Consider the following 24,050-nt stretch of genomic DNA (forward strand, 5'->3'; position numbering starts at 1 on the left):
CAAAATCTACACAAAGTTCGGTATCAGAAGACATCGCTCTACCACTTACAGGCCACGGACCAATAGGGCAGTGGAAGCAGCTAACAAGAACATCAAAGTCATCCTGCAGAAAATGGAAGAAACACACAAGGATTGGGCTGATAAGTTACCCCTTGCCTTATGAGCATATAGGACTTTTGTACGATCCTCGACGAGGGCCACCCCTTTCTCTTTAGCATATGGGCTTGAGGCGGTTCTACCCGTGGAAATCCTGGTATCATCCCTAAGGGTGCTTCTTGATAGTCAGCTACCTGAAGGAGAGTGGGTGAAAGCCAGACATGACGAGCTCAACTTTTTTGATGAAAGGGGCATAAAAGCCATGGATAATTTGAAGAAATATCAACTGAGAATGGCCAGGGCCTTTAACAAGAATGTGAAGCCTCGTCACATAAAAGAAGGCGAACTTGTTCTTTGAGAACAAAGAGCCCCAATTCATAACCTAAGAAGAAAATTTAGGCCCAATTGGAGCGGCCCATTCACCGTCAAAGAAATTCTACCAGGCAAAGTTATGAAACTCATAGACCACAATGGCGAAGAAATACCCGGACTGGTCAGTATGGATCAACTTAAGAAATATTATGTCTGAAAGGGCGAATAGTCTAAACTATGCTAGACCTGATTCCTTTCGAAGGATACGTAGGAAATTTGACATGTGCAAGTGCGGTCTCAACCATCTAAAGGCAATAAATTGGTTCCTTGATTAATAATCAAAGTATCTTAAAAGATCATCATAGTTTGTCCCCCAAAAATTGCCATTTGGCATGAAAGGCCATTAAGTATTTGTCATCCACCCATTGGTCCGTCACTTCTCATCCAGGATTCTATCCCCCCAAAAGTTGCCACCCGGCACCAGTTTATCAAGGTCAGTTTATTCTCCACCCTTGATCAGTAAAAAATAAATAAATAAATAAATAGCTTAATGCAACAGTGGTAAAGGCTTGGCTGAGACTTAGCTAATGAGTAACGCTTTGATAAATCATCGAATATCTCTTGTTTGTAATGGTTTCAAGAAAAGTCATGAGCTCATTGGATGAGATGTTGAGGAAATGGACATTGGACATGAGCATGAGGGCGCCAGGATTGCTGGATTCCATGAATGTGTCATTTCTCAGCCGGATTGGATGTGTGAAGCTACATCACCAATTACTCCGACAGGTGCCTCAACACTGGGATGCCAACTTGCATGTATTTCGGTTTGGATTAGTAGAGATCTACCCAACTCTCGAAGAATTCCGGGTTTGTATGTTATCTCCGCCCAAAGGTAGTTTGCTCCACCCATCTTCGAAGAAAGATTACTCGGAGGAAATTCAGGACTTCTTTAGATGGAAAGAAGAGGAAGTGAAGCAATTTGTCAGGTATGGGAAGATTGACTTTTTGAAGGTGGCCCAGATCTTCATCCAATATCTACCAATGGGAGGAATCCATCAACAGAGATCACAGGATGCTTATTTACTTTGCATGATAGCTCGTTATGTTCTCCGCACTCCCTGACGTGGTGCACCGTCGATTCTGATTGAGGTAGTAAAACAGTTGAAGGGAGGTGACATCATCCCTACGGTTCTTGCAGAAACAGTCAAGGGATTCGATGACATGAGCCATGGCCATAGATTCAGACTAGATCATTATTAAGGGAGTCCTGCTATTTTCCATATTTGGCTCCTTGAGAAACTGAAGTTAACCAAGCCATTAAAAGGAGGCCCACTCGAAGTTCTTTGTTACCAGGATAAGAGGGAAGTTCCAGAATTCAACCTTTTCACTGATTGGGAGAAGTACCTGCAGGAAAGGACTATGCAAGATATCACATGGAGGTGCCCAGGGAGGCTGCAAGAAGATTTTTTTATGAAGACCCTTGGTTACGATTATGTCAGGTTGATGGGATTGACTCACACATCCTTTTATTTGCCTATGTACATCAACCGACAATATGGACTCGAGGAGACAGATCCAGAAGAGTTAGTGAACTTTCACCCACCTCAAGAATTGTCTCCCCATTTTATTACTCACCTATCCCACCTGTGGTAGGAACATTGTTCTCCTTTTCATATGATTCACTTGTTAATAGAATGAGGAAGTATTTGGATTCTCGTGTAATCCCAATTATTCTAATTATGACTTGAGTTATGGAATTGATTATGCATGAACATTGCAAGCAAACAGAAAAAAAAAAAAGGAAAAGAAATTTTCTTTGTGCCAAAAGTAAGTTTTCATAAGATGCTGAAATAAAATGAACAAACAAGGGGAGGGGAAAAGAAAGAAAATATCCATATGTTTGTGTTTTCAATAATGCAAAAACAAATCCCTATAAGTCAAAAGTCGTCATCTGAGCTGTACTCTGAACCATCCTCATGGAGCGCTGGGGAATCCGTAGATGCTAGTCCAGCCTACTCCAGCCTACTCCAGCCTCTGGGTCAGGTCCTGAATCAATGCGTCCTGCCGTGCAATCTCCCTATCCTTGGCAACTATCACCCCGTATAGGCCGTAGTGCATCCTCCTAATCTTAGCATAGACCTCCGGGGACACCTGAGAAAGAGCATATCAGTCAGAGGAAATCAAGAGTTAATTGGAGGATGATCAAATACTCACATAATCATAAGGAATAGGCAGCCCAAGGGAAGCGTCTACATCTGTGTTTGGCTCCAGAAGATGAGGGAGACTAGGGATAGGTCTAGGCAGGGAAGCCACGAAAGGGGATGTTAGCAACCCTGAGAGACCGGCCGACATTGGTAGAGTGTCCTGCTTGTGAAGGATCGGTAGCACTGGCATGTGACCAAATAGCAGAAGGATCTACACGTCTCTCTCCCTTGAAAGAACATCAGTCAAGACTAGAATAGCAAGGGATTTGAAGGAAATACTCAAGAAAGGGTAACATACCACTGGACCATCAGGACCAAGAGGGGTGCATATTGTCTCCTCCAGGAAGGCTCCGTAGTCCCTATCCTGATCCAGAAATGAGTCATCCCATACTCCGCCAGCCAAATGCTCCATCTCGTCTGCTAGGATGATCTCTGGGCAATGTATAGTGGGTGGAGGAAGACCGGGAGGAGGGTGTGGCTCGATATCCGACCACTGGGGTACTACTCTCTCTCCTAAATACCAGGCATGACCCCATATTCCCTGAAAAAGGACTCGGTGCTCTGATAAGTGCTTAACCAAGGCTAATCTTTCGAGATTTGGAAATACAAGGTCATGGAATGGTCTCTAAGTAACCTGCGAAACCAAGGAGAAGTAAGTACAGCAGAAGATGAAAGGAATATCAGTGTGAGATCGTTCAAAAGAGAACGAGTGGTGGTCCCCGGAGGATGGCGTCGCCTTGAGCACCTGATTATCTCCCCACTTCGTGGCTACAGGGAAGAAGAATGCCTTAGGGTCCCTCAGTTTGGGAGCTATGGTCCCCAAGTGCTCAAAGCACCAAGGCTGTTTCAAGAAATTAAAGTAAAAAAGTGCAATCCAAATGAATGAAAAGAAATGGGTACAAGAAGGAAAGTTACTTGAATAATGAAGCCTGCCCCCTTGAGGCCCCTGTCTCTATAGGACAGCAGATCTAGGGATTGCAGGAGATATGCATAGGCAGCCCCACCCCAGTCCCAAGAGTCTATTGTACCAAGATCTCGAAGGAAGTACACCAGACGGATATCCACTCCCCTTTGGAGGTCGTTGAAGAGGCATTGACCCACAACAAACAGCAAGAAGGAACGGGCCACCTGAGATGTTACCTGGGTTCTCCCCCAGGCCGACTTTCCACCATCGGGCACTAATCTCCCCTAGGCGGATGTGTCTGACCGGCCACAATGGTGATGCCAGTCAGGTCTGCGAACTCCTGGACAGTCGGAGCCCTAGGTAGGGTCATGGATCTACTCCCAAATGGAATGCCTGTCAAAGCATAGAAGCACAAGGGTGTGATGGTGATCTCGCCAACAGGAAGATGGAAAGAATGAGTACTCGGCCACCACCGCTTCATGAGGGCTCCCACCCGTGCTGGGGTTAAACTTTCGGGTCTCTACCAAAGCTAGCCGGCCTTGGTATGACGCATCAACTGTCTGCTTTACTCTACGAGGTAGCATCTTATGCCAGGATTGAACCATGTTCAGATGGCCATACGAGGCCAAGGTTGGTGGTTCTTTCCCCTTATGCTAATGGAAAAAAAAATGGAAAAATAAATGCAAAAAAAAAAAAAAAAAAAAAAGAAGCAAAACAGCATAGAAAGAAAGACAAAACAAAAATAAAAGATAATCAAAATAATGAATACAATATAAAGACTTACCCAAGAACCCCATATAGAGTTGCAGATGTGATTCCGACTGTTATGAAGGGTCTGCCCGGAGTACTAGTTGGCCAAGCCCTCGTCCCTGCATGAAGGATTGCTGCAACTCTCAAGCTAGACTTCTCGCAAAGTCTTTCTTTTTCTCCTATCAGTCATATTTTCTGAAAATTGAAAGAAGGCCCAAAAACTTTTTGAAATTACAAGAAGCCCCTGAAAGTTTCCAAAATTGCACAAAAGCCCACAAGAATATCAAATTCTGCAAATGAATCCTCCTTCAAGAACAAGATGAAGAATCCTCAAGAACTTCAAGAACAAGATGAAGATCTTCAAGAACTTCAAGAGCAAGGTGAAAAACTCCAAGAACAAGTTTATAAAAAAAAATTCGTTTCACCCCCCTAAAAAAAAAGATTCTAAATCAAGCATCAAAATTCAAAGCTCAAATCAAAAGTAGAGAATCAAATATTTGTGTCTTTCACAAGGTTGAAAGAGCAGTGAATTTCTTTCCTATAATTGACAATACCAGATAGCCCAGCCCGGTTTGAAAGAACCCGCCTGGAAGACTAAATGGTCCAGATTGGTTCAAAAGTCCCAGCATGGAGACCATAATCCTTGAACTGGCACATGTGAAGCCCAGCTAATGAAAATCCAAAAATCAAGTATTTTTATTTATTGCAAGACTGGAAGAGCAGTGAATTCCTGTCCTGTAACCACCAGTCCCAGATAGTCCAAATTGGTTCAAAAGACCCAACATGGAGACCATTTTCCCTTAACTGGCATATGTGAAGCCCAGCTAAGGAAGAGTCAAAGATCAAAGTACTAACCTTTTTTGCAGGTTTAGAAGAGTAGCGAATTCCTTTCCACAATTGGTAGCCCAGGTAAGTCCTAAGACTTTAAGATATTATCTGTTGTATTTTTCAACTCCGTCATAAATAAGCAAGAAGACGGCAGTATATGCTCTGGGTGACAAAATGTGGTCGTTCTTTTCTTTGTCCTTCGGCCGTTGGCACAGGCCTCGGCCAAAGAGGGGCATTCTGCAGACACCTAATTTTGTCTCTCCTTCGGCTATGATGAAATAGGGATTTTAGATGCGGCTTTCGGCTATCGGCTTTTGGCTTTCGGCTTCCGGCTTCCGGCTTCCGGCTTCCGGCTTCCGGCTTCCGGCTTCCGGCTTCCGGCTTCCGGCTTCCGGCTTCCGGCTTCCGGCTTCCGGCTTCCGGCTTCCGGCTTCCGGCTTTCGGCTTCCGGCTTCCGACTTTCGGCTTTTAGCTTTCGACTTTCGATTAATAGAGATGATGAAAATGTCCCCTACCTAAAACCCTGGAAACCCCACGCAGGAGAGAAGGGGTCCAAAATACGATTCCGATGATATATGGCATGCTAAAATCGGACCAACGGATCTCCCGTAATCTTCACCAGAAAAACCCATTATCACGTCCGCTGCGCGCGCTGGCCACTAGGCCAGCCCGCACATGTGCTTGCTGCCCATGGCTACAGCTCATGCCTGCTGCCCATGGCAGCAGCCCATTGCATGGCTGCTGCCCATGGGTTGCAGTGCATGCTTCCCACCCAAGCCAAGCCCTTGCCCGCCAGCCATGCACCTGCCATGCACCTACCATGCACCACCCAAGCCAAACCCTTGCCCACCAGCCATGCACCTACCATGCACCACCCAAGCCAAGCCCTTGCCCGCCAGCCATGCACTTACCATGCACCTACCATGCACCACCCAAGCCAAGCCCCTACTCACTAGCCATACACCAGCCATACATCCCTAGCCCACGCCCCAAGCATAGGCTCGGGCCCTTGCGCCCCGCAGCCCATGCCCCCGCAGCCCGCAGCCCGCACCCCCACCCCTGCACCAGCCCGTGCGCCTCAGGCTGACGCTCACACCAGCCTACCTGCGCATGCGTCGCATAGGCTTGCACCCCATGCCCCTTGCCTGTGCCCCACCCCTCATCTCTCGCCTACACGGGCATAAACCCACACCACGTGGGCACTGGCCTGTGCTCATGCCATATGCTTGTGCAGACCCACGGGGCCAGCGCACAGGCCAGCACACACATCAGCACACACATCTGTGTGCTGGCCAACAGGCCAGCCAGTGCATGAGCGCGCTGGCCAGCAAGCCAGCCTGCACATACCTGCGCACCATGTATTGCCCAACCTTCCCATCCATGGCCCATACCCGTGCCCCCTTTGCCAGTTGCTGCCCGTGCCATGGTACAACACCACTACCTGCGTGCCATTCGCTGCACACCCATGACCCTGTCCCATGCACTTTGGCCCAATCATTCGCGCCACAGACAACGGCCAAGATTGTTCTTTCGCTGGCCTGGTAGGCTAGGGGATTCCCCCTTCACCCACTTGAAGCCAAAAAAATCTCTTTTTTGCTAGTGTTTCTCTCTCCCAAGAACCCACTTTTTACCCATTGGACAAAAACCTTCCCCCACCCATTTTGGTCCAAACCCCTCTTTCACCCAGTGTATAAAGGTCCACTCCCCCCACTTTAGGCAAGAAACCTTCTTTTGTCCGACGGACGGAGAGGTTCCCCCTTTCCTATTGGCTGGAAAAACCTATAAATACCCCCTCCTTTGGATTTCACATACCAAAACCCCACCTCACTCCCTTGTAGTGAAACTCTCCTCCCCTCTCCCTCTTGATTTTCTTTGGGTCTTCAAAGCGATCTTCGTCAAGATCTGAAATCTTGTTCGGTTCTTCGAAGTGTTCTTCGGGACTTTGAAGATCTTCAATCCAAGTTCTTAGTCCGATTTAGTGTTTTGCCAAAAGTAGTATGTTCTTCAACCCCCTCCTGTGAGTGTTCTTTAGTTTTACCCAAAGTAGAAACCCCCCTTTGAGGTTCTTCGGGTTTACGGAGAGATCTTTATCAAGATCCGAAACTCTATTCGGATCTTCAAAGTGTTCTTCGGACCTTTAGGGATCTTTAATCCGTTTTTAGGTCAATCTGTTTCTTTCCAAAAATAGCAGTTCCTAGAGGAAGCCCTGTCTGAGTGCCCCTGGAATCTTTCCAGAAATAGCCATTCCCAACGGAAGCTCTACCGAAGTGCCACCTCAGCCTAGTCCTCCCCTAGCCTATCCCCAGCCGAAGCTCTGCCAGAGTGCCACCTCAGCCTAAGCTCGGAAATAACCTTCCCTAACAGAAGCTCTGTCAGAATCCAAATCCGAAAATAGCCTTCTCTAGCCGAAGCTCTGTCCGAATCCAAATCCAAATCCAAATCCAAATCCGAAAGTAACCATTCCTAGTTGGAACCCTGTCCGAATACTATCACAATCAACATCTCTCAAGAAGGAAGTTGGAGGTCAAGACCATCTTCCCTTGAGCCAGGAGAATCCGAAAGACAGTCCGAGTCGGTAATAATTAGGGGCTCACCCCTCTTGACTTGAAACAAGGGTTAAGTTCAAGTATAATTTCTCAACCAACTTGTCATAATGTAGACTTTATATAGACCTTGTTTTAGTGTATATATTAATGTATATAGGTGTGATAACTTAGCCATGCATATGGAATAGTAATAATTGTGGAAAATGTTCGTTCTTAAGCATCTAGTAGGAAGACCGGTTAAACCGGGCAGATTGGGTGCTTAACACCTTCCCAATTCTGTAACTTGACACTTACCATAAATCTCTGGACCAGACCAAATTTCGGGCCCTTTTCTTAGGAATTGGGCCCACCCCCGGGTCCCAGGCCCATAATCCTAGGTGGCGACTCCAAACCCCCTATTTGTATGATCCTGATCCCCGTATTGGACCATCATCAAACCCCCGTCTCAAATAACGAATTTCACACTTTTGCGAAATAGGCCTCCACGCATCTCTGAGCGGCGATACGGCAGTGCGGGGCCTGCAAGCAAAGCACACACGACACGAACCCCTCCCCTCACATGAAAGAGAAAGAGAGGAGAGGATGGGATGCAAGTCCTTTTCCCCCCCCAAGAGAAGAGAGACATCACCATCTCCGGCCGCTACCCTCACAGTACTCTGTTCTCTCTCTCAGGCGAGCGACCTAGTGTGTGAGATCCTCGAACTCGTTGGAAAAGACGATGGAAATGAGGTCACATGCATTGTGAGCAGCGATGACGGATGTTTCTTGCTGGAGTCACGAGTTGTTTTGGGGTAGCGATGTGTTTGATGAGGTGGTTAACGATGCACCAGGTGGTGTTGCCAGTGGCGACCCAGGACTCTATGCTGGATCGATCGCAAGTATGGCCTGTGCTAATGGATCCTCATACCATCGTTTGCCTCCATATCGCTTCCTTCCTCAAGAAGGAGGCTGGGAGAGGCCTAGAGATCATTCGCTGTTTTAGTACCCACAAACTTGTCCTCTGAGACCCTAGTTCCAAGTAAGCGTTTCCATTAAAATCTGTCGCTTTGTGTCTTCATTGGATAATCACTGCTTGATTTTGAAAATTGTTCGAGGCTTGATGGATTTCATTGCTTAAATTTTTTTTTTCAAACCTCATAATGACTCTAATCCTTCACCATTCTATGATTATCATGGTCGTCATTAATATTCATGCACTGCTGGAATCCAGAGCATACCAACAGTGAAGCACTGCTCCGATCTGACTCCACACCTGTTCACTAATTTCAAGCAGAACGTAACCCTTACACAGCGACGAATCAACGAATGTTGATACTGTGCAATTTTTTTTTTCGATCTCAATATCGGGTAGTGGAGATTTTTGCTACAAATTGTTTGTTGAAATGTCTAACAAGTGTGAGCATTCTGTAATTAAGAATACATTTCAGTCAAATCTGTGATCTTCATTCTTAGAATGGGAATGCATACCAAACACAGCCTTAGTGTGTCTATGTGGGGGGTGTGACCAACTTTGGTCATGTGTAGGTTCACAACCGTGAGCATTGCACGTGATTTGCATTATAAAACAAACATTTATAGATTGTCTGTATTTTTTTAGCACCAAGAGATGTAATGTTGAGCAAAATTTCAGGACATTTGTAGACACCAATTCTAAGAATTTGTCATCCACTTTCAATGAATTCTGCAACTTCAATAGTTTGCTTATGTAGATCAAACTATACTAGCATCACTTTGTACTTGAGGTTGTTCCCCTTTTACTCTCTACTGTTGCAGCTTTTTCCCTTGCTTTTCCAAATATATATTGGCATGCGCATTACGTAAATTATGTCTATGATATATACAGTACGTAGGATTTTATGTTTGGATTTGGTTTTCTGGGAAGATTTCTTTTTCTTATAGAAAAAAATGAAGAAAAAGAAAAAGATTAGTTGATCTTCTATGTAGGGATAACAATCATGAAGGTCCACGTACTAGGACTCAACAGCATGAACTTTATCCTTAAATGTTCTGTGTCATGAAAGAAAAGTAAAAATGAACATGGGAAAAGTGATTCATTGTCCAGTGGCTTTGGCCTATAATAATGACAGTGTCTTCCCCTCCCCCCCAGGTGATATCTTTGTAGCCCTTTTGGCTTCTTTGTTTTGTGTTGTTGCTTTTGCTTTGTTGGCTTGATTTAAGCCCTCCCCCCCGCCCCTTTTACTTCTCTTCCTTTGTATATTCTTTTCTCTTATGGTTATATATTTTTATTCATGTAAAAAAATTGAGACATGTATCAATCTGTGGTCTTCAACAGCATGAAGATTTATTTGACAGAAAAAATGCATTGAAGATTTAATTCTTTAGAATTGTTGAGATTGACGCTAATCCCGATAGTTCCCTGGACCGATAGGGTCAATTCTGTCCTATCGGCCCAATACTTTTGGTTAGGGTTACTTCTTTATGTCTTGGGGGTATTCTTATATTTTCATTCATATGAAATAATATTAATGTTAGGGAAAACCTGCGATCAAACGATTCTGGTAAGATCGCAGGTCTCTTCTCATCTTTTGGGAGTCTCCTTCGGTTGTACCTCTCTCTTCTCTCTTGTCTTCTTCTTCTCTTCTTTCTTTCTTTTTCTTTTGGTTTGATTACAAGGTATCTGGGATTGTAACATGGTATCAGAGCCTCTGTAATCAAATCAAACTTTTCAAAATCCTCCCTGTTGATCTCGGTTTTGTGTTGAAATCTTCTGGTGTGCAGCCACCTATTGATGCATCTACTATGGATAAAATCACGTGGAGTGATTCATTTGGTGTATGGATCGTGCTCTATTGGTACTATGCTGAAGATTTAAAGAATTTGAACCACAACCATCTTTTTTTTTTTTATCGAACCCGGGTCTCTTGGGTGAAAGCTAGATGATATCCAGTCGTTGTGGTTCAGGTTGGTTTGCTATTTTTCTTGGTATTTTTGGGTGAAGTTTTTTTGGAGAAAGCCAAATATTGATGACTCTATTTGTCTACTTTATTTTTGGTTCTCATAGTTGATACCAAGTCTACTACCTCTGTGACTATTGCATCTGCCTCGGACATTGTCAATGTCCAAATTACTTCTATTAAGCTCAAGGGAAGCTCGAATTACCTACTTTGGGCTCAATCTGTGAAGGTTTACCTTATGGCCAAAGATAAACTTAAGTATACTACTTCTGATTCTCCTTCATCATCTGATAAGGGTTATGATGAATGGATGAAGGAGAATGCTTTGATTTTAATCTAGTTATGGAATAGTATAGAACCAGATGTCGCTGCCAATGTTATGTCTCACTCTACTGCAAAGGGAGTATGGAACGATTTGAAAGAAACTTACTCTCAAGAAAAGAACATGACCCGTATTTATGATATTTATGAGAATCGTTTCGCCAGTCTGACGGATCTCTTTCAGAGTATTGTAGTACTTTCAGGGGAATGGTTGAAGAACTTAATGTTTTCCAGCCCTTGACCACAGACATTGACAAATTGAAGGCTCAGCGGAATGAGTTTTTTGTTTCCAAATTTTTGGCTAGTTTGAATAATGATTTGAAGGCAGTGAAGGGCCATTTTCTTACAGGCAATACTGTTCCTACTCTGAATGATAGTTATTCGCAACTGCAGTGTATCACTTCATCAACTAAATTTGATCAGTCTTCCAAAGACAATTTTGCCTTCCCTTGCCAACCTTGGATGTGGTCGAGGTCGCGGTTGCGGTAGTGGGGGGGTTATGGATCAGCTGGTCGAGGTTCTAGGGGACAACCTTCTGATCGTGCAGCCTGCTAGTGCACTTATTGCGGGAAGCCCAACCATAGTATTGAGACTTGCTGGGCAAAGCATAGCAAGCCAGAGTGGGCAACCCAATTAGCTAATCATGCAGTGTCAGCTGATGGTACTGACATAGTGTCTTCCGTTGATGCTAAATCGAGAACTTCAGGAGTTTATCTACTAGTCTGCATGATGACATCAATTAGTTGCTCCGGTGCTTGCACACTATCGAGGCATTCTCTAATACATCTAATGGTGGGTTTACATTTGCTGCCACCTTAGCTCATGCAGGTACCTCAACCCTTTTTACCACTATCTCTACCCCCTGGGTCATTGATTCAGGTGCTTTTGCCCTTATGACTGGTAAGTCATCACTTTTTGAAACCTTTTCTTCTAATATCAATTTTACATATGTTATTCTTACCAACGGTGCTTCTACACCGGTTCTCGGTCATGGTATTATATCACCCACATCCTCACTGAATTTTTTTGTGTTACATGTTTCACAATTCCCATTAAGTCTTCTTTCTGTGAGCCAGTTAACTAGCTCATTAAATTGCTCAGTAACCTTCTTTCCTTCTTACTGTGTTTTTCAGGATCTTCACACGAGGAATATGATTGGTGGAGGGCGTGAAAAAGATGGTTTATATTATCTCAAATGTGGTTCTACTTCTTTTGCTGCTGCTGGTACTATTGCTGGGGATGTGACTCCTTTCCAATGGCACTGTCGTTTAGGACATTTATCTTTAGGTAGGTTGAAACTTTTATTTCCTAGTTTTAAGTCTGTGATTAGGTTAGAATGTGAGACCTGTGAGTTGGGAAAATATCACCGTGTGTTTTTCCCATCTTGCTGTGTCTCGTAGTCCGTCTTTATTTTCCTTAGTCCATTATGATGTATTGGGTCCTTGCAGAGTTAGTAATAGATTTGGTTTTTGTTATTTTGTGACTTTTGTGGATGATCATTCTCGCCTTATATGGCTTTACATGTTAAAGGACAGATCTGAATTTTTATTTGTGTTTCAGCAATTCTATAATGAAATAAAAACTCAGTTTGGCATTTTGATTAAGAATTTTCGTCCTAATAATGCTTTAGAATATGCTCAAACTGATATTTATGATTTTTATGCCAACCATAGGATGATACACTAAACTAGTTACACCTATACTGCCCAGAAAAATGGGGTAGCAGAGCGCAAGAACCGACATCTACTCGAGGTAGCCAGTGCTATTATGATTCATATGCATATTCCTAAGCATTTTTGGTGTGATGGGGGTTTTAACTGTATGTCACTTGATTAATCGCATGCCATCTTCAATGCTTTCAGATAAATCCCCTTTTTCTATTATGTTCCCTACTTTGCCAAGTTTTCCTATTCCTCCCCGAGTCTTTAGCTGTGTGTTTTGTCTATAATTTGCATGTGCAAGTAGATAAACCGTCTCCTAGGTCTACTAAGTGCATTTTTTTGGGTTATTCACGTACTCAGGAATGGTATAAGTGCTATGACCCCATTACTGACAGGAACTTTGTTAGTGCCGATGTGACTTTCTTTGAAGGCACATCATTCTTTTCTCCTCAGGTGTCCCAGTCTGGTATAGAGTGGACTTCTCCATCTCCTCAATCCATTCCATCTCTCATACCCTTCCCTGATGTGCCCAGTGCCAGTGATTCACCTCCTCTACAGGTTTGTCAGCGCAAGAAGAAGGTTGGACAACTGAGTGGAGAAACCAATACTCCAGATGATTCACTTCCTCCACTGCTGCCTTTCTCTGGTGAAGCTCTTCCTCCTCCGTCTGATGACTTACCAGTTGCTCAAAGGAAAGGTACACGTTCTTGCACTAAAAAATCTATGGTTGTGTATCCCATTGATAACTTTGTTTCCTTGTCTCATCTTCCCTCTCCCATCCATTGTCTTGCCTTGTCACTCTCTACTACCCCTATTCCCCGTACCTATGATGATGCTCTGACTATTCCTGGATGGAAAGCTGCCATGGATGTAGAAATGGATGCTCTCTTGAGTCGTGGTACCTGAAGTCTGGTAGATTTACCTCCTGGTAAGGATTTGGTGAAGTGTCGCTGGGTGTACACTGTTAAGTATCACTCTGATGGCTTTGTTGAGCGGTTGAAAGCTCGTCTGGTTGCCAAGGGGTATACTCAGACATATGGAGTTGATTATTTTGAAACTTTCTCCCCGGTTGTTAGATTGAACTTTGTTCGTCTACTTATTTCTCTTGCTGTCAACTTTGATTGGCCTTTGTTTTAGTTGGACATCAAGAATGCTTTTTTGTATGGTGATTTACAGGAAGAGGTGTATATGGAGCAACCTCCTGGTTATGTTGCTCAGAGAGAGAATAAATGTCGTGCGTGTTGCTTACACAAGGCTATCTATGGCCTTAAACAGTCCCCTCGGGCATGGTTTGACAAGTTCAGTGCTACCATAGTTACTTGTGGATTTTCTCAGTGTTATTCTGATCATTCTGTCTTTGTTCATCGCAGAGGTGATAAACTGGTTGTCTTGGTAGTTTATGTTGATGATATTATACTTACTGATAATGATGAGGTAGGAATTTCTGAAGTGAAAGCTTCTCTTCAGCAACACTTTTAGACCAAGGACTTGGGTCAACTTCATTATTTTCTTGGGATTGAGGCGATCTGATGCAAGAAAGGGATCAGTCTATCTTAAAGGAAATACGTGCTGGACCTTTTATTTGATACTGGTATGCTTGCTTCCAGACCTGTTGATATCCCTATGGATCCTCACCAGAAGTTTGGGGCTGATGATGGCGAACCCCTCCAGGATGTGCATCAATACAGGAGTTTGATCGGCAAGTTGATATATCTTACTGTGACATGTCCGGACATCTCCTATGCCGTTGGAGTACTTAGTCAGTTCATGCAGTCTCCTTAGAAAGCTCATTGGGATGCTGCTGTCTGTGTTCTTTGCTACCTGAAGGGTGCTCCTGGAAAGGGGCTGATCTATCGTCCTTATCGACATATGGAACTAGTTGATTATTCTGATGCTGATTGGGCCGGTTTTGCTAGTGATCGGAGATCTACTACGGGCTATTGTACATTTGTTGGAGGTAATTTGGTTACTTTGCATAGTAAGAAGTAGACTACCATTGCCCGATCCAGTGCAGAAGTAGAATACAGAGCTATGGCTCATACCACGCTGCTGAGTTGATGTGGTTACGGTCTTTATTCTTGGAGTTGAGATTTCCCGTGACCAAGCCTATGAAGATGTATTGTGACAACCAACTTGTGGTGTACATTGCTAGCAACCCGGTCCTCCACGAGAGGACCAAGCACATAGAGGTGGACTGCCATTTTGTTCGTGATGCTGTTCTGAAGAAGCTGATCGAGACCTCTTTTGTTCCTTCGTCAGATTAGTTGGCCGATATGTTCACTAAGTCTTTGTTTGCTTCTAGTTTTCGTAATAGTTGTACCAAGCTGAGCATGGGTAATGTGTATGCTCCAGCTTGAGGGGGAGTGTTGAGATTGACGCTAATCCCTAGTTCCCTGGACCGATAGATTCTATCCTATCGGCCCAATACTTTTAGTTAGGGTAATGTAGGAATGGATTTGACAAGTCAAACCAGCCCCAAACTGCAGGAACTTTTAAACTAAGAACAACCAAAACCAATAGCAAACTTATAGCAGAAAATCAGACTTCAGCCACAAACCAGAATTGATAAACGATCTCAATGAACAGTAAATAGAAGCGAAATAAATCAGCAGCAGTCTTAGGATTAAACCAGAAATTTTAATAACAATATAACACCTCCAGTAGGTTCAGATCACAGATGCTAATAGTCCAGAATGTCACAGTAACACAGAACAGAAAACAGAATCTAAATCTGTGCAGGTTTTGACAATCGACCAGAATTGCTTGACAGTTCACTTCAGCAGATCCAGTGGTCTGATTGACCCCAAAATTGGATCGATCCTTCCTCTGGATAGGATTATCCTTCAGTCAAAATATGGAGGCCATCGGATGGCTGGTTCTCCAAAAAAAACTAGGCCGATAGGAAGGAACACAGAAAAAACCAACCCTAAGCTTATTCCTAATAAAACAAGCCTATTTAGGAAACTAAACTGCATCAACTCTCCCCATCTTGAAAAAATTCGTCCCCGAATTTTGCAGTGATGAGGGGGAAACAACATATCAGTAGTAGCTTTGACCATTCCCAAACAAAACTCTGGTTGCTTGTAGACTTTTGGAAGGTAGTCTTCAAGGTGTGGAGCTTTTTCTTCAAAGAACCATGATGGCATAACAAACTCTATATGCTCAACCTCTGAATCAATACCAACTGTGAATGTCGTGTGCATAGAGTCGTCAATGTTGGTAACCTTCTTATCAATGATTGGAACAAACTCTTCCTTTTCATCATGAATCTCAAAGACTTGTTGTGGAGTGCTTTCAACCACTACATCATTGTCCACGGCTTCAGTCTTGTCTACTATGCTCTCTTCAATGCAGAAGTCTTCTATGGAATCTTTTGTCACTTGACCTTCTGTTTTTGAAGCTTCAAGAACCATCTCTTCAATGTGAACCTTGACTTCAAGTTCTTTTGGTGTGAATAGAGGTATCTTCACTTCACATAGAGGAGTTGTGGCTCTTGGGGGTGCTAAAGTGTTAGGTTTAGTGGCTGAAAAAATTTTCTTGACCTCCCCAGCTTGGTAACTAAACCTTTTACATGGCTGTGCCATAAGTTCCTCTGCTCGAAGAGCCTTGTCAAAGCAATCTCTCAATGTATACACATCAGCAACACCGATTCCTCTATTAATTTCAGTTCGTAATCCCAGTCGAAACTGAGAAAGTAATTGCTTCTCATTCTTCCTAATGCTTGTGCAAGAATAAAGTGCATCAAATTTGTTCATGTATTCTGCAACATTCATATTTCCTTGACGAAGAGAGTTCAGCTGGTCTTGTATGTGAGCTCTGAAGTTGCGTGGCAAGTATTTATCTGATAATTCAAGCTTCATCTCTTCCCAACTAGTAGGTTCTCTACCACGGTCTTCCAACTCTAGCTCATAGGTCCTCCACCACTCACGAGCAGCCCCAACTAGCTTAGCACGAGCTAGTTTCATCTTCCGTTCCTCGGGTAACTCATAATAGTCAAAATAGTCGTCTAGTGCCACTACCCAATCATAGAACAATTGGGGGTCATATCTCCCATCAAACTCCTTCAGATCGAGCTTGACCTTCTGTGAATCTCCAGAATACCTCTGTTGCACGGGACGCTCAGTCTCAAAGTATCCTCTAACATGCTCTTCAAAAGTAGGTTGTGCCATCGGAACCCTCTGTGGTGCTCTCAGATTAGGGTTTGCTCTCCTATTAGTCAACTGAGTAACCACATTCATTGGAGTGTCCACTTCGGGTGTTGTACGTGAACTGCCAGTAGGCTGTTGGGGTGGGGTCTCTTCATTCAACAACCTGGCATCCAATTCAGCCTTCAACTCAGCCTTCAATTCAGTCCGTAAGGTTTGCTGTTCAGCCTTCATCTCAGTCCTCATAGTCTGTAGCATCTCCATAAAAGAAACTAGGGTGGGGGTGTTGTTCCCAGCCATGCTCTGATACCACTTAATGTAGGAATGGATTTGGACAACCAAACCAGACCCAATACTGCAGGAACTTTTAAACCAAAGAACAACCAAGAACCCAATATACCAGCAATAATAAATCAGCAAAAAACAATAAATAATCAGCAGTCCATCGATCTCAGTGTTTCAGAATTTCTGTAGCTGAATAGAGACCAGGAAAAACAGAGGCTTAGTAGTCCAATAACAGAGGCTGAACCATGAACAGCAGCTACCAATTTTAATACATCAACAGCTGGAACAATCAAACCAGAATTCTGGATAGAAGTGAGTTAGAACAGAGATCGACCAGATTTGAAAGATTTAATATATCAGACAATCCCCTGGTCAGATTGCTCTAAAAATTGGATCGAGTCTTCCATACAACAAGGGTAACACTCAACCAGAAACTCAAAGCCATCGGGTGGCTAGAACTCCAAATAGACTAGGTCGACAGAATAGGAAACAGAGAGTTTAACCCAGAAATTTCTGCAGAAAAATTCAGATTACTTGCCTGTACTGCTGAAGAAGATAATCCAATAAGAGAACCAGAAAAGAAAAGACCCACCCGGACTTCTCGCCGCAGAGTGTCGATCGGATCACACACCAATCCCTAACCCTTGATCAAACACAAAGGTATAGCCATGGAGAAAACCCAGCGGCAGCAGCATAAAGCTTCTTCTTTTTTTAATTGTAAAAATCGTGGCTCATTAAAGGAGCCATAGCTTTATTTATAATAGTGATAGGGGTTACATAAAAATAGAAACTAACTTTAGTTTCCAAAAACTGAAATAGGAAACTAAAAATTAGAAACTCAACTAGTTACTAAATCTGAAAATAGAAACTTACAAAATAGAAAGTCTTGTGACTGAAAATTAGAAACTAATTTAAGACTGAAAATTAGAAACTAAATAACCCCATCTAAAAAGGAAACTAAAGAAAAAGGAAACAAATCATTGAATCCCGTATGCAACCTTAGAACCCCTAGTTTAGACCCATAAAAGTAGCCCAATATACTCCAAACCACATGGACTGAAGGCCCAACACGTATACAACCCAACCCTAAGCTTATTTCTAATAAAACAAGCCTAGTTTGGTGAAGAATCTGCATCATAGGGTTACTTCTTTATGTCTTGGGGGTATTCTTGTATTTTCATTCTTATGAAATAATATTAAGGTTAGGGAAAACCTGCGATCAAACGATTCTCAGGTCTCTTCTCATCTTTTGGGAGTCTCCTTCGGTTGTACCTCTCTCTTCTCTTCTTCTCTTATTTCTTTCTATTCCTTTTGGTTTGATTACAAGGTATCTGGGATTGTAACAAGAATAATAATGGATTGTTGTTGCAGACAATTACAGTGTCATTTACTACTTCACTATCATCTTTAAGTGAATTGGCTATGGATCATGATGCCAATTAGATTATTGTGATCTTGATCCTAGAGGTACAGCACACAAAAGCAGAGTCTAATATCTATTTTTCTGAGACAGAGAAAGAGACAATCAGATAGAGGAATTGTAATATCTTTTGGCCAAATGTAAAATCATGGGTGTATTCATTACATTCATTAGAGAACTTGAACATTTCAGCATTGATTGGTGGTGTTGTAAATTTCATTCTTTATCAGGAAAGTAGTGGAATCAGCATACCAGCTTGTCTGCCATCACAAAATTAAACAAAACTCAAAAAACTACTGAATGTCAATGTGTGTTAAACTTTAATTCCTGCTAGGATATATAACTATATCCAAGATGTAGGTTATTATTATTATTTTTGGATGACTTGGGAAGGTTTAAAATGATGCTGCAGATTCATAAGTTAATTCATCACATTCCATCCTTGAGAAGTGAAGTAGAGTTTGTCTTTATTATTTGGCTAATTAGATTTTGTAATGAAATTATTGCAGGTTCCATTTGTATCTTGCCCTTTGCCTCTTCTGCAAGCTTTTCACACATATTGGAGAGAGAAAGGGAACACTCTCTGATTCTGCCTCTCTATCAGTCTTCTGATGTTTCTCTGAGCAAAAACGTTTCCTTTTCTTCAACGATAAATTTTAAGACGGAGAAGGGAAATTCTTATAGCCGGTGAACAGTGAAGGGAAATTCTAATAGCCAGTGAACAGTCTTGTTTAATGGCATTTAGCAAAGTTTCCGATGTTCTTTCTGCTGCCGCAGGTCATATGGCTTCCTCACGTTCTGTATCTAGATCATCATCATCATCTGGGTTGCTGCCCCCTGCTGGTCCAGATCTAGGTTTTAGTACATTCGGTAGTGGACAAAAGAATAACTTGCGATACTCATCATCACTCCAAGATTTCTCAACTTATCATGGACTTGATCCAGATGAAGGAAATCTAGACCTTGTAGTCAACAGGACTGCATCACGTGGAAAAGTGCCTTATGCTTTGCAGAGAGAAAGTGCTGGAGCAAGTTTATCGAAGGAGAAATCCTTTCCAGGAATACCATTTGTGTGGAAGAAATGGACCCGAGTAATCATGGCTCTCATATTCTTACTTCTTTTATTTTTCCTGTTTTCCTTGTGTGCAAAATATTTAAGTACTTATTGGTCTCAAGAAACATCAAAATTTTATGTGGTACTAGATTGTGGAAGTACGGGAACTCGTGTGTATGTATATCAATCATCTATTGATCATAAGAAAGACGGAAATCTTCCTATTATCTTGAGATCATTACCTGAAGGTACTCAAAGAAAATCTATTGCACGGTTTGGGCGTGCATATCTTCGATTGGAAACTGAGCCTGGGTTTGACAAGCTTGTTCACAATACATCTGGCTTGAAGGCAGCAATAAAACCTCTCCTGCGGTGGGCAGAGAAGCAAATACCCAAAAGTTCTCTTAAGAGTACCTCACTCTTTCTTTATGCCACAGCTGGGGTTCGTAGACTTCCAAGTTCTGATTCCCAGTGGCTTCTTGACAATGCTTGGTCAATATTGGAGAATTCTTCATTTTTGTGCCAAAGGGACAGGGTTAGGATTATCACAGGCATGGAGGAAGCTTATTATGGATGGATAGCTCTTAATTATAACATGGGTATGCTGGGTTCAGAACCAACAAAAGCAACATTTGGTGCACTTGATTTGGGTGGTTCATCCTTGCAGGTTACTTTTGAGACCAAGGAACAGGTTCAAGGTGAGACTGGTTTAAACTTAAATATAGGAGCTGTTAATCATCAGCTTAGTGCCTATTCTCTGTCGGGTTTTGGTTTGAATGAAGCCTTTGACAAATCTGTAGTATATCTCCTCAAGACGGTTCAAGGAATCAGTAATGCCGATCTAATCAATGGAGAGGTTGAACTCAAGCATCCATGCTTGCAGAGTGGGTACACAGAAAAGTACTTCTGTTCCCGGTGTGCTTCATTAAACCAAGAAAGTGGGAGCCCTCTAATGGTGGGAGAAAATATTGTTGAGGGAGGAAAACCTGGAATAACTGTCCGCCTTGTTGGTGTTCCACGGTGGGAAGATTGCAGTGCGCTTGCAAAAGTTGCAGTTAATTTGTCTGAATGGTCAGATTCAAATACAGGAATTAATTGTGAGCTCCAACCTTGTGCTCTGAGTGATAGCTTACCTCGACCCCATGGGAAGTTTTATGCAATGTCTGGCTTCTTTGTGGTGTTTCGGTTTTTTAACTTGTCCTCAGAAGCCACACTCGATGATGTATTAGATAAGGGCCAGGAATTCTGTGGGAAATCGTGGGATGTTGCACGGAATAGTGTGGTACCACAATCATTTATAGAACAATACTGCTTTAGGGTACCTTACATTGTGTTGCTACTGAGAGAGGGCTTACACATTACAGATAGCCAGGTGCTTATTGGTTCTGGTAGTATTACTTGGACACTTGGGGTTGCTCTATTGGAAGCTGGGGGGTCATTGTCAACTCGAATGCCACTTCAGAGCTATAGAATACTCCGAATGAAGATTAGCCCAACCATTCTTATTGTTCTGGTGTTTATTTCGCTGGTACTTCTAGCCTGTGCCTTATCATGCATTGGTGATTGGATGTTAAGATTCTTCCGTAGGCCCTATCTCCCATTATTTAGGCATAACAGTACGACTGCAACCTCTGTTCTTAATATGTCTTCTCCATTCCGATTCCAGCGCTGGAGTCCTATCAACACCGGTAAGCTTTTTTCTGAGGATTGTTGAGTCATGTACTCTCAAACCTATAGGTTTTATCTGTATCACTTCTTTTTTGTACTGTTATATTGTCAAGATGCTTTTCATAATTTCGTTAACAAATTATTTTTTATTTCTGTAATTTGTTTGATGGAATTGTCTAAGAAGATGTATTAGCCTCTTATTCTGCCTTTTGTTTCCATCTTCTTATGACAGGCATGACATTTATCACTTTGGATGTACTAGATGTTTTAGATTTAACCTTGGATGGGGCGGAGACTAGTTTCCAACAACTTTGACCTTCAAATGATGGAATACGATGTATTGTCTTGTTAGGACGCTATACAACATAAAAGCCTGATTGGATTCATAAATTTTCCAAACTGTGATATTGACTTCATTGCTAAACAAGAGAGCTTAACATTTAGACTGGTGTATTGGTAATTTCAGATAGGGTTTCCTTTGTAGCCAAATTGAATTGGACAATAGCTTTGCTTCCTCCTCCATAGGGGGAAGAGAGAGAGAGAGAGAGAGTCTTTGTAGAGTATTTGATGCAGTAGCACTCCCATGGATTGGCCGTCTGGACCCAGTCTGGAAACCCAGGCCGAGAAGAACCAGGTCCAAGTCTGGATTTTGGTTCAGTAGAGATTTTAGGGAATTGTCCTTTTTACTTAGGATCATTTTTGTAATTTCAGATTTATTATTGCTTATCAGTAAATTACTCAGACTTCCCCTGTAGTTGACCTAATTCCACGCACCTCCCCTATAGTTTCAACAATTACTCCCCCTTCCTCTAATTCTCAAAACTTGCTATAGTCAGGTCCACCCCGTTAGTAGTTTATTGTAAAGTGATAACGTCATATGGACCTAAACATTTAATTGATGAACGTACTGTTATATGTTAGGCTTGCCGCTACTAGTTAAGAATGGAGGGGAAGCTTTTCATGTACTAGTAGTAAATGTCGTTATGTTTACTTGTGATACAAATAAATGAGCATAATCGAGCAGCTTAGGTCCTTGATGCAGTTTTCAGCCGGTAGATGGGAGAGGAAGAAGGACTACAGTTTTGGGTTTGGTCAGTTTGGTTCAATTTTTTGTTCAAACCTGACCCAATTGGTTCATGTTCTGGTTCACTTAAAAGCATCTCCAAATCGTGGGTTAGTTTATAGGAGTTTTATTCTTCTTATTTTCTTACTATTTTAAGGTAAGAGCTTGGCTGGATTAGGATCTGTAAGTCCAGCCTTAGTGGGTTATTATATCAAGTTGAGAAGTAAGAATGCTACCCGCTAGTGTGTCTACGCCTAGACACAGTGGGTGCAAAAAGACCGTGCTGCCCCACGCTGAAGATGCTCGTGCGTGCCCACCCTCCCATTGGCATGTACCTGTGCCTGCGGGTAGCGTTCTCTTGCCCATTATGTTGTTAAGATAGATTAGGACACCAATCACAGACTCTGGCTGTGAAAAAGGACCTTTTTTTGTTTGGTTATCTCTATTATGATGGTGGTTGAGTTAAGGAATGACTCTCCAAGATAGCCCGCGAGGGAGGGGAGTTTCCTGTTTAGTGGGGTCTTTTATGTATTTTATTATTTAGTTATTTGGTTAGTTAGATACTCCAACAGAAGCGTACAGTTAGAGAGAGTCTTATATTTTCTGTTGGTTTACAGCTTTATAAGTGCATGTAATTGCTAGACAGCCCATTCGATTTTATTAATGGAATTTTGGATTCAGCTATCGATTCTGTGACTCAGAGCTTTTGATGTGTTGATTCAGCAGGTACTTGGTGGTGATTCCAAGGTAGTGTTTCAGGTGGAATGCCTGAACACATATCCTCTTGATCGCCGTTGTGAACAAATCAAAATAAACCCCAACTAAACTATGAGATAGTGGTAAGAAAGCAGTCGAACCCGTAGAGAACAAAAGGCTAAATTTACTAATATTGTTTTGAAAATCAAATTTGTAAAATTCAGAATTCAAATTAAAACTAAGTAAGATAATTAAAAGTATGTGAATAAACGAGAAGAAACCATCCTCAGGTCTTGAATCCGTTTTGGTATTATCACGTAATCTTTGGTTCATACTTCGGTTCATTGAAACTACAAGTTCCATTGCAACTACAAAAATATAATCTCAGGCCACCCTAAGCATAACCTATCCTGTCAAGCACTATCGTCTATCACCTTCCACTTAGCATGCTTAGTTTGATTGGTTAAAGGTTATCGTTAGTGTTTGCCAAAAATCAACATAAAATGCCATTTTTTGAATAGAATAAATGAATCACAGAGACAAATATTTTAAATTAATTTAACTATTAAAAATCATCCACAAGGAAAGGGGTCTTTAACATCAAACAATCAAGTATGCATTACAACCAAAAATCAAATAATAATAAATTAAAACTTCATCTGAGCCTAAGGATAGAAAGGGGACTTAGCCGCTCATGGTGTGAATGAACGAAGGGCAGAAATGACAATATTCTTCCATGGAGACACGAACACAGGTGAAGAGGTTCAACGGTGATTCGATGGTGTTGATGGAACCTTGGTGCAATGACAATGATCTCTGTGCAATACTGTCCAGGAAAATCTGTCCAGAAGAAGGTGCGATCCAAGAAGAAGGGAGAACCATAAGAAAAAAAACCCCAAGAGAGCAATTAATGAGAGAAGCACTCCTTAAATAAGAAGTGTGTGAAAGAGCCCAAGGAGAGATGGCGTGAGTGGTGGTTGTAAGAGGAGATGGATACCAAATTCTGGTTGATCTGTCAGGATTTCAGTTCCCTAGTTTCAGTAGGATTCTTCTGTAATTTGAAATATGACCATTGGATTGCTCCCTAATTTTGATGGTTTGATCTCTATACCTAATAGAGCAATTCACCAGAATATTGGGCCAATCTGAAACTGCGTTGACTTTTTCTTTACTGGTTTGGTT

General features: G+C 42.3%; 1 protein-coding gene across 5 annotated transcripts in view; it reads left to right on the forward strand.

Annotated features, from left to right (window-relative positions):
- LOC122069956 (probable apyrase 7) overlaps positions 1–21,307 on the forward strand; it is a 41,222-nt gene extending 19,915 nt beyond the window's left edge. For 2 of the 5 annotated variants that reach the window (XM_042634044.1, XM_042634046.1), the window contains 2 exons: positions 12,010–12,163; positions 18,897–21,307. In XM_042634044.1, coding sequence (XP_042489978.1) covers positions 19,122–21,155 — 2,034 coding nt within the window. In that variant the 5' untranslated portion in view covers positions 12,010–12,163; positions 18,897–19,121 and the 3' untranslated portion in view covers positions 21,156–21,307. Of the gene's footprint in view, positions 1–11,288; positions 11,777–12,009; positions 12,164–18,896 lie in introns of those variants that run through there. The other 3 variants (XM_042634043.1, XM_042634045.1, XM_042634047.1) reach the window with 2 other exon arrangements.
- The last annotated feature ends 2,743 nt before the right edge of the window (positions 21,308–24,050 follow it).

This window comes from Macadamia integrifolia, unplaced genomic scaffold (genome assembly GCF_013358625.1).
Source record: "Macadamia integrifolia cultivar HAES 741 unplaced genomic scaffold, SCU_Mint_v3 scaffold779, whole genome shotgun sequence".
In the NCBI taxonomy this organism is placed as follows: domain Eukaryota; kingdom Viridiplantae; phylum Streptophyta; class Magnoliopsida; order Proteales; family Proteaceae; genus Macadamia; species Macadamia integrifolia.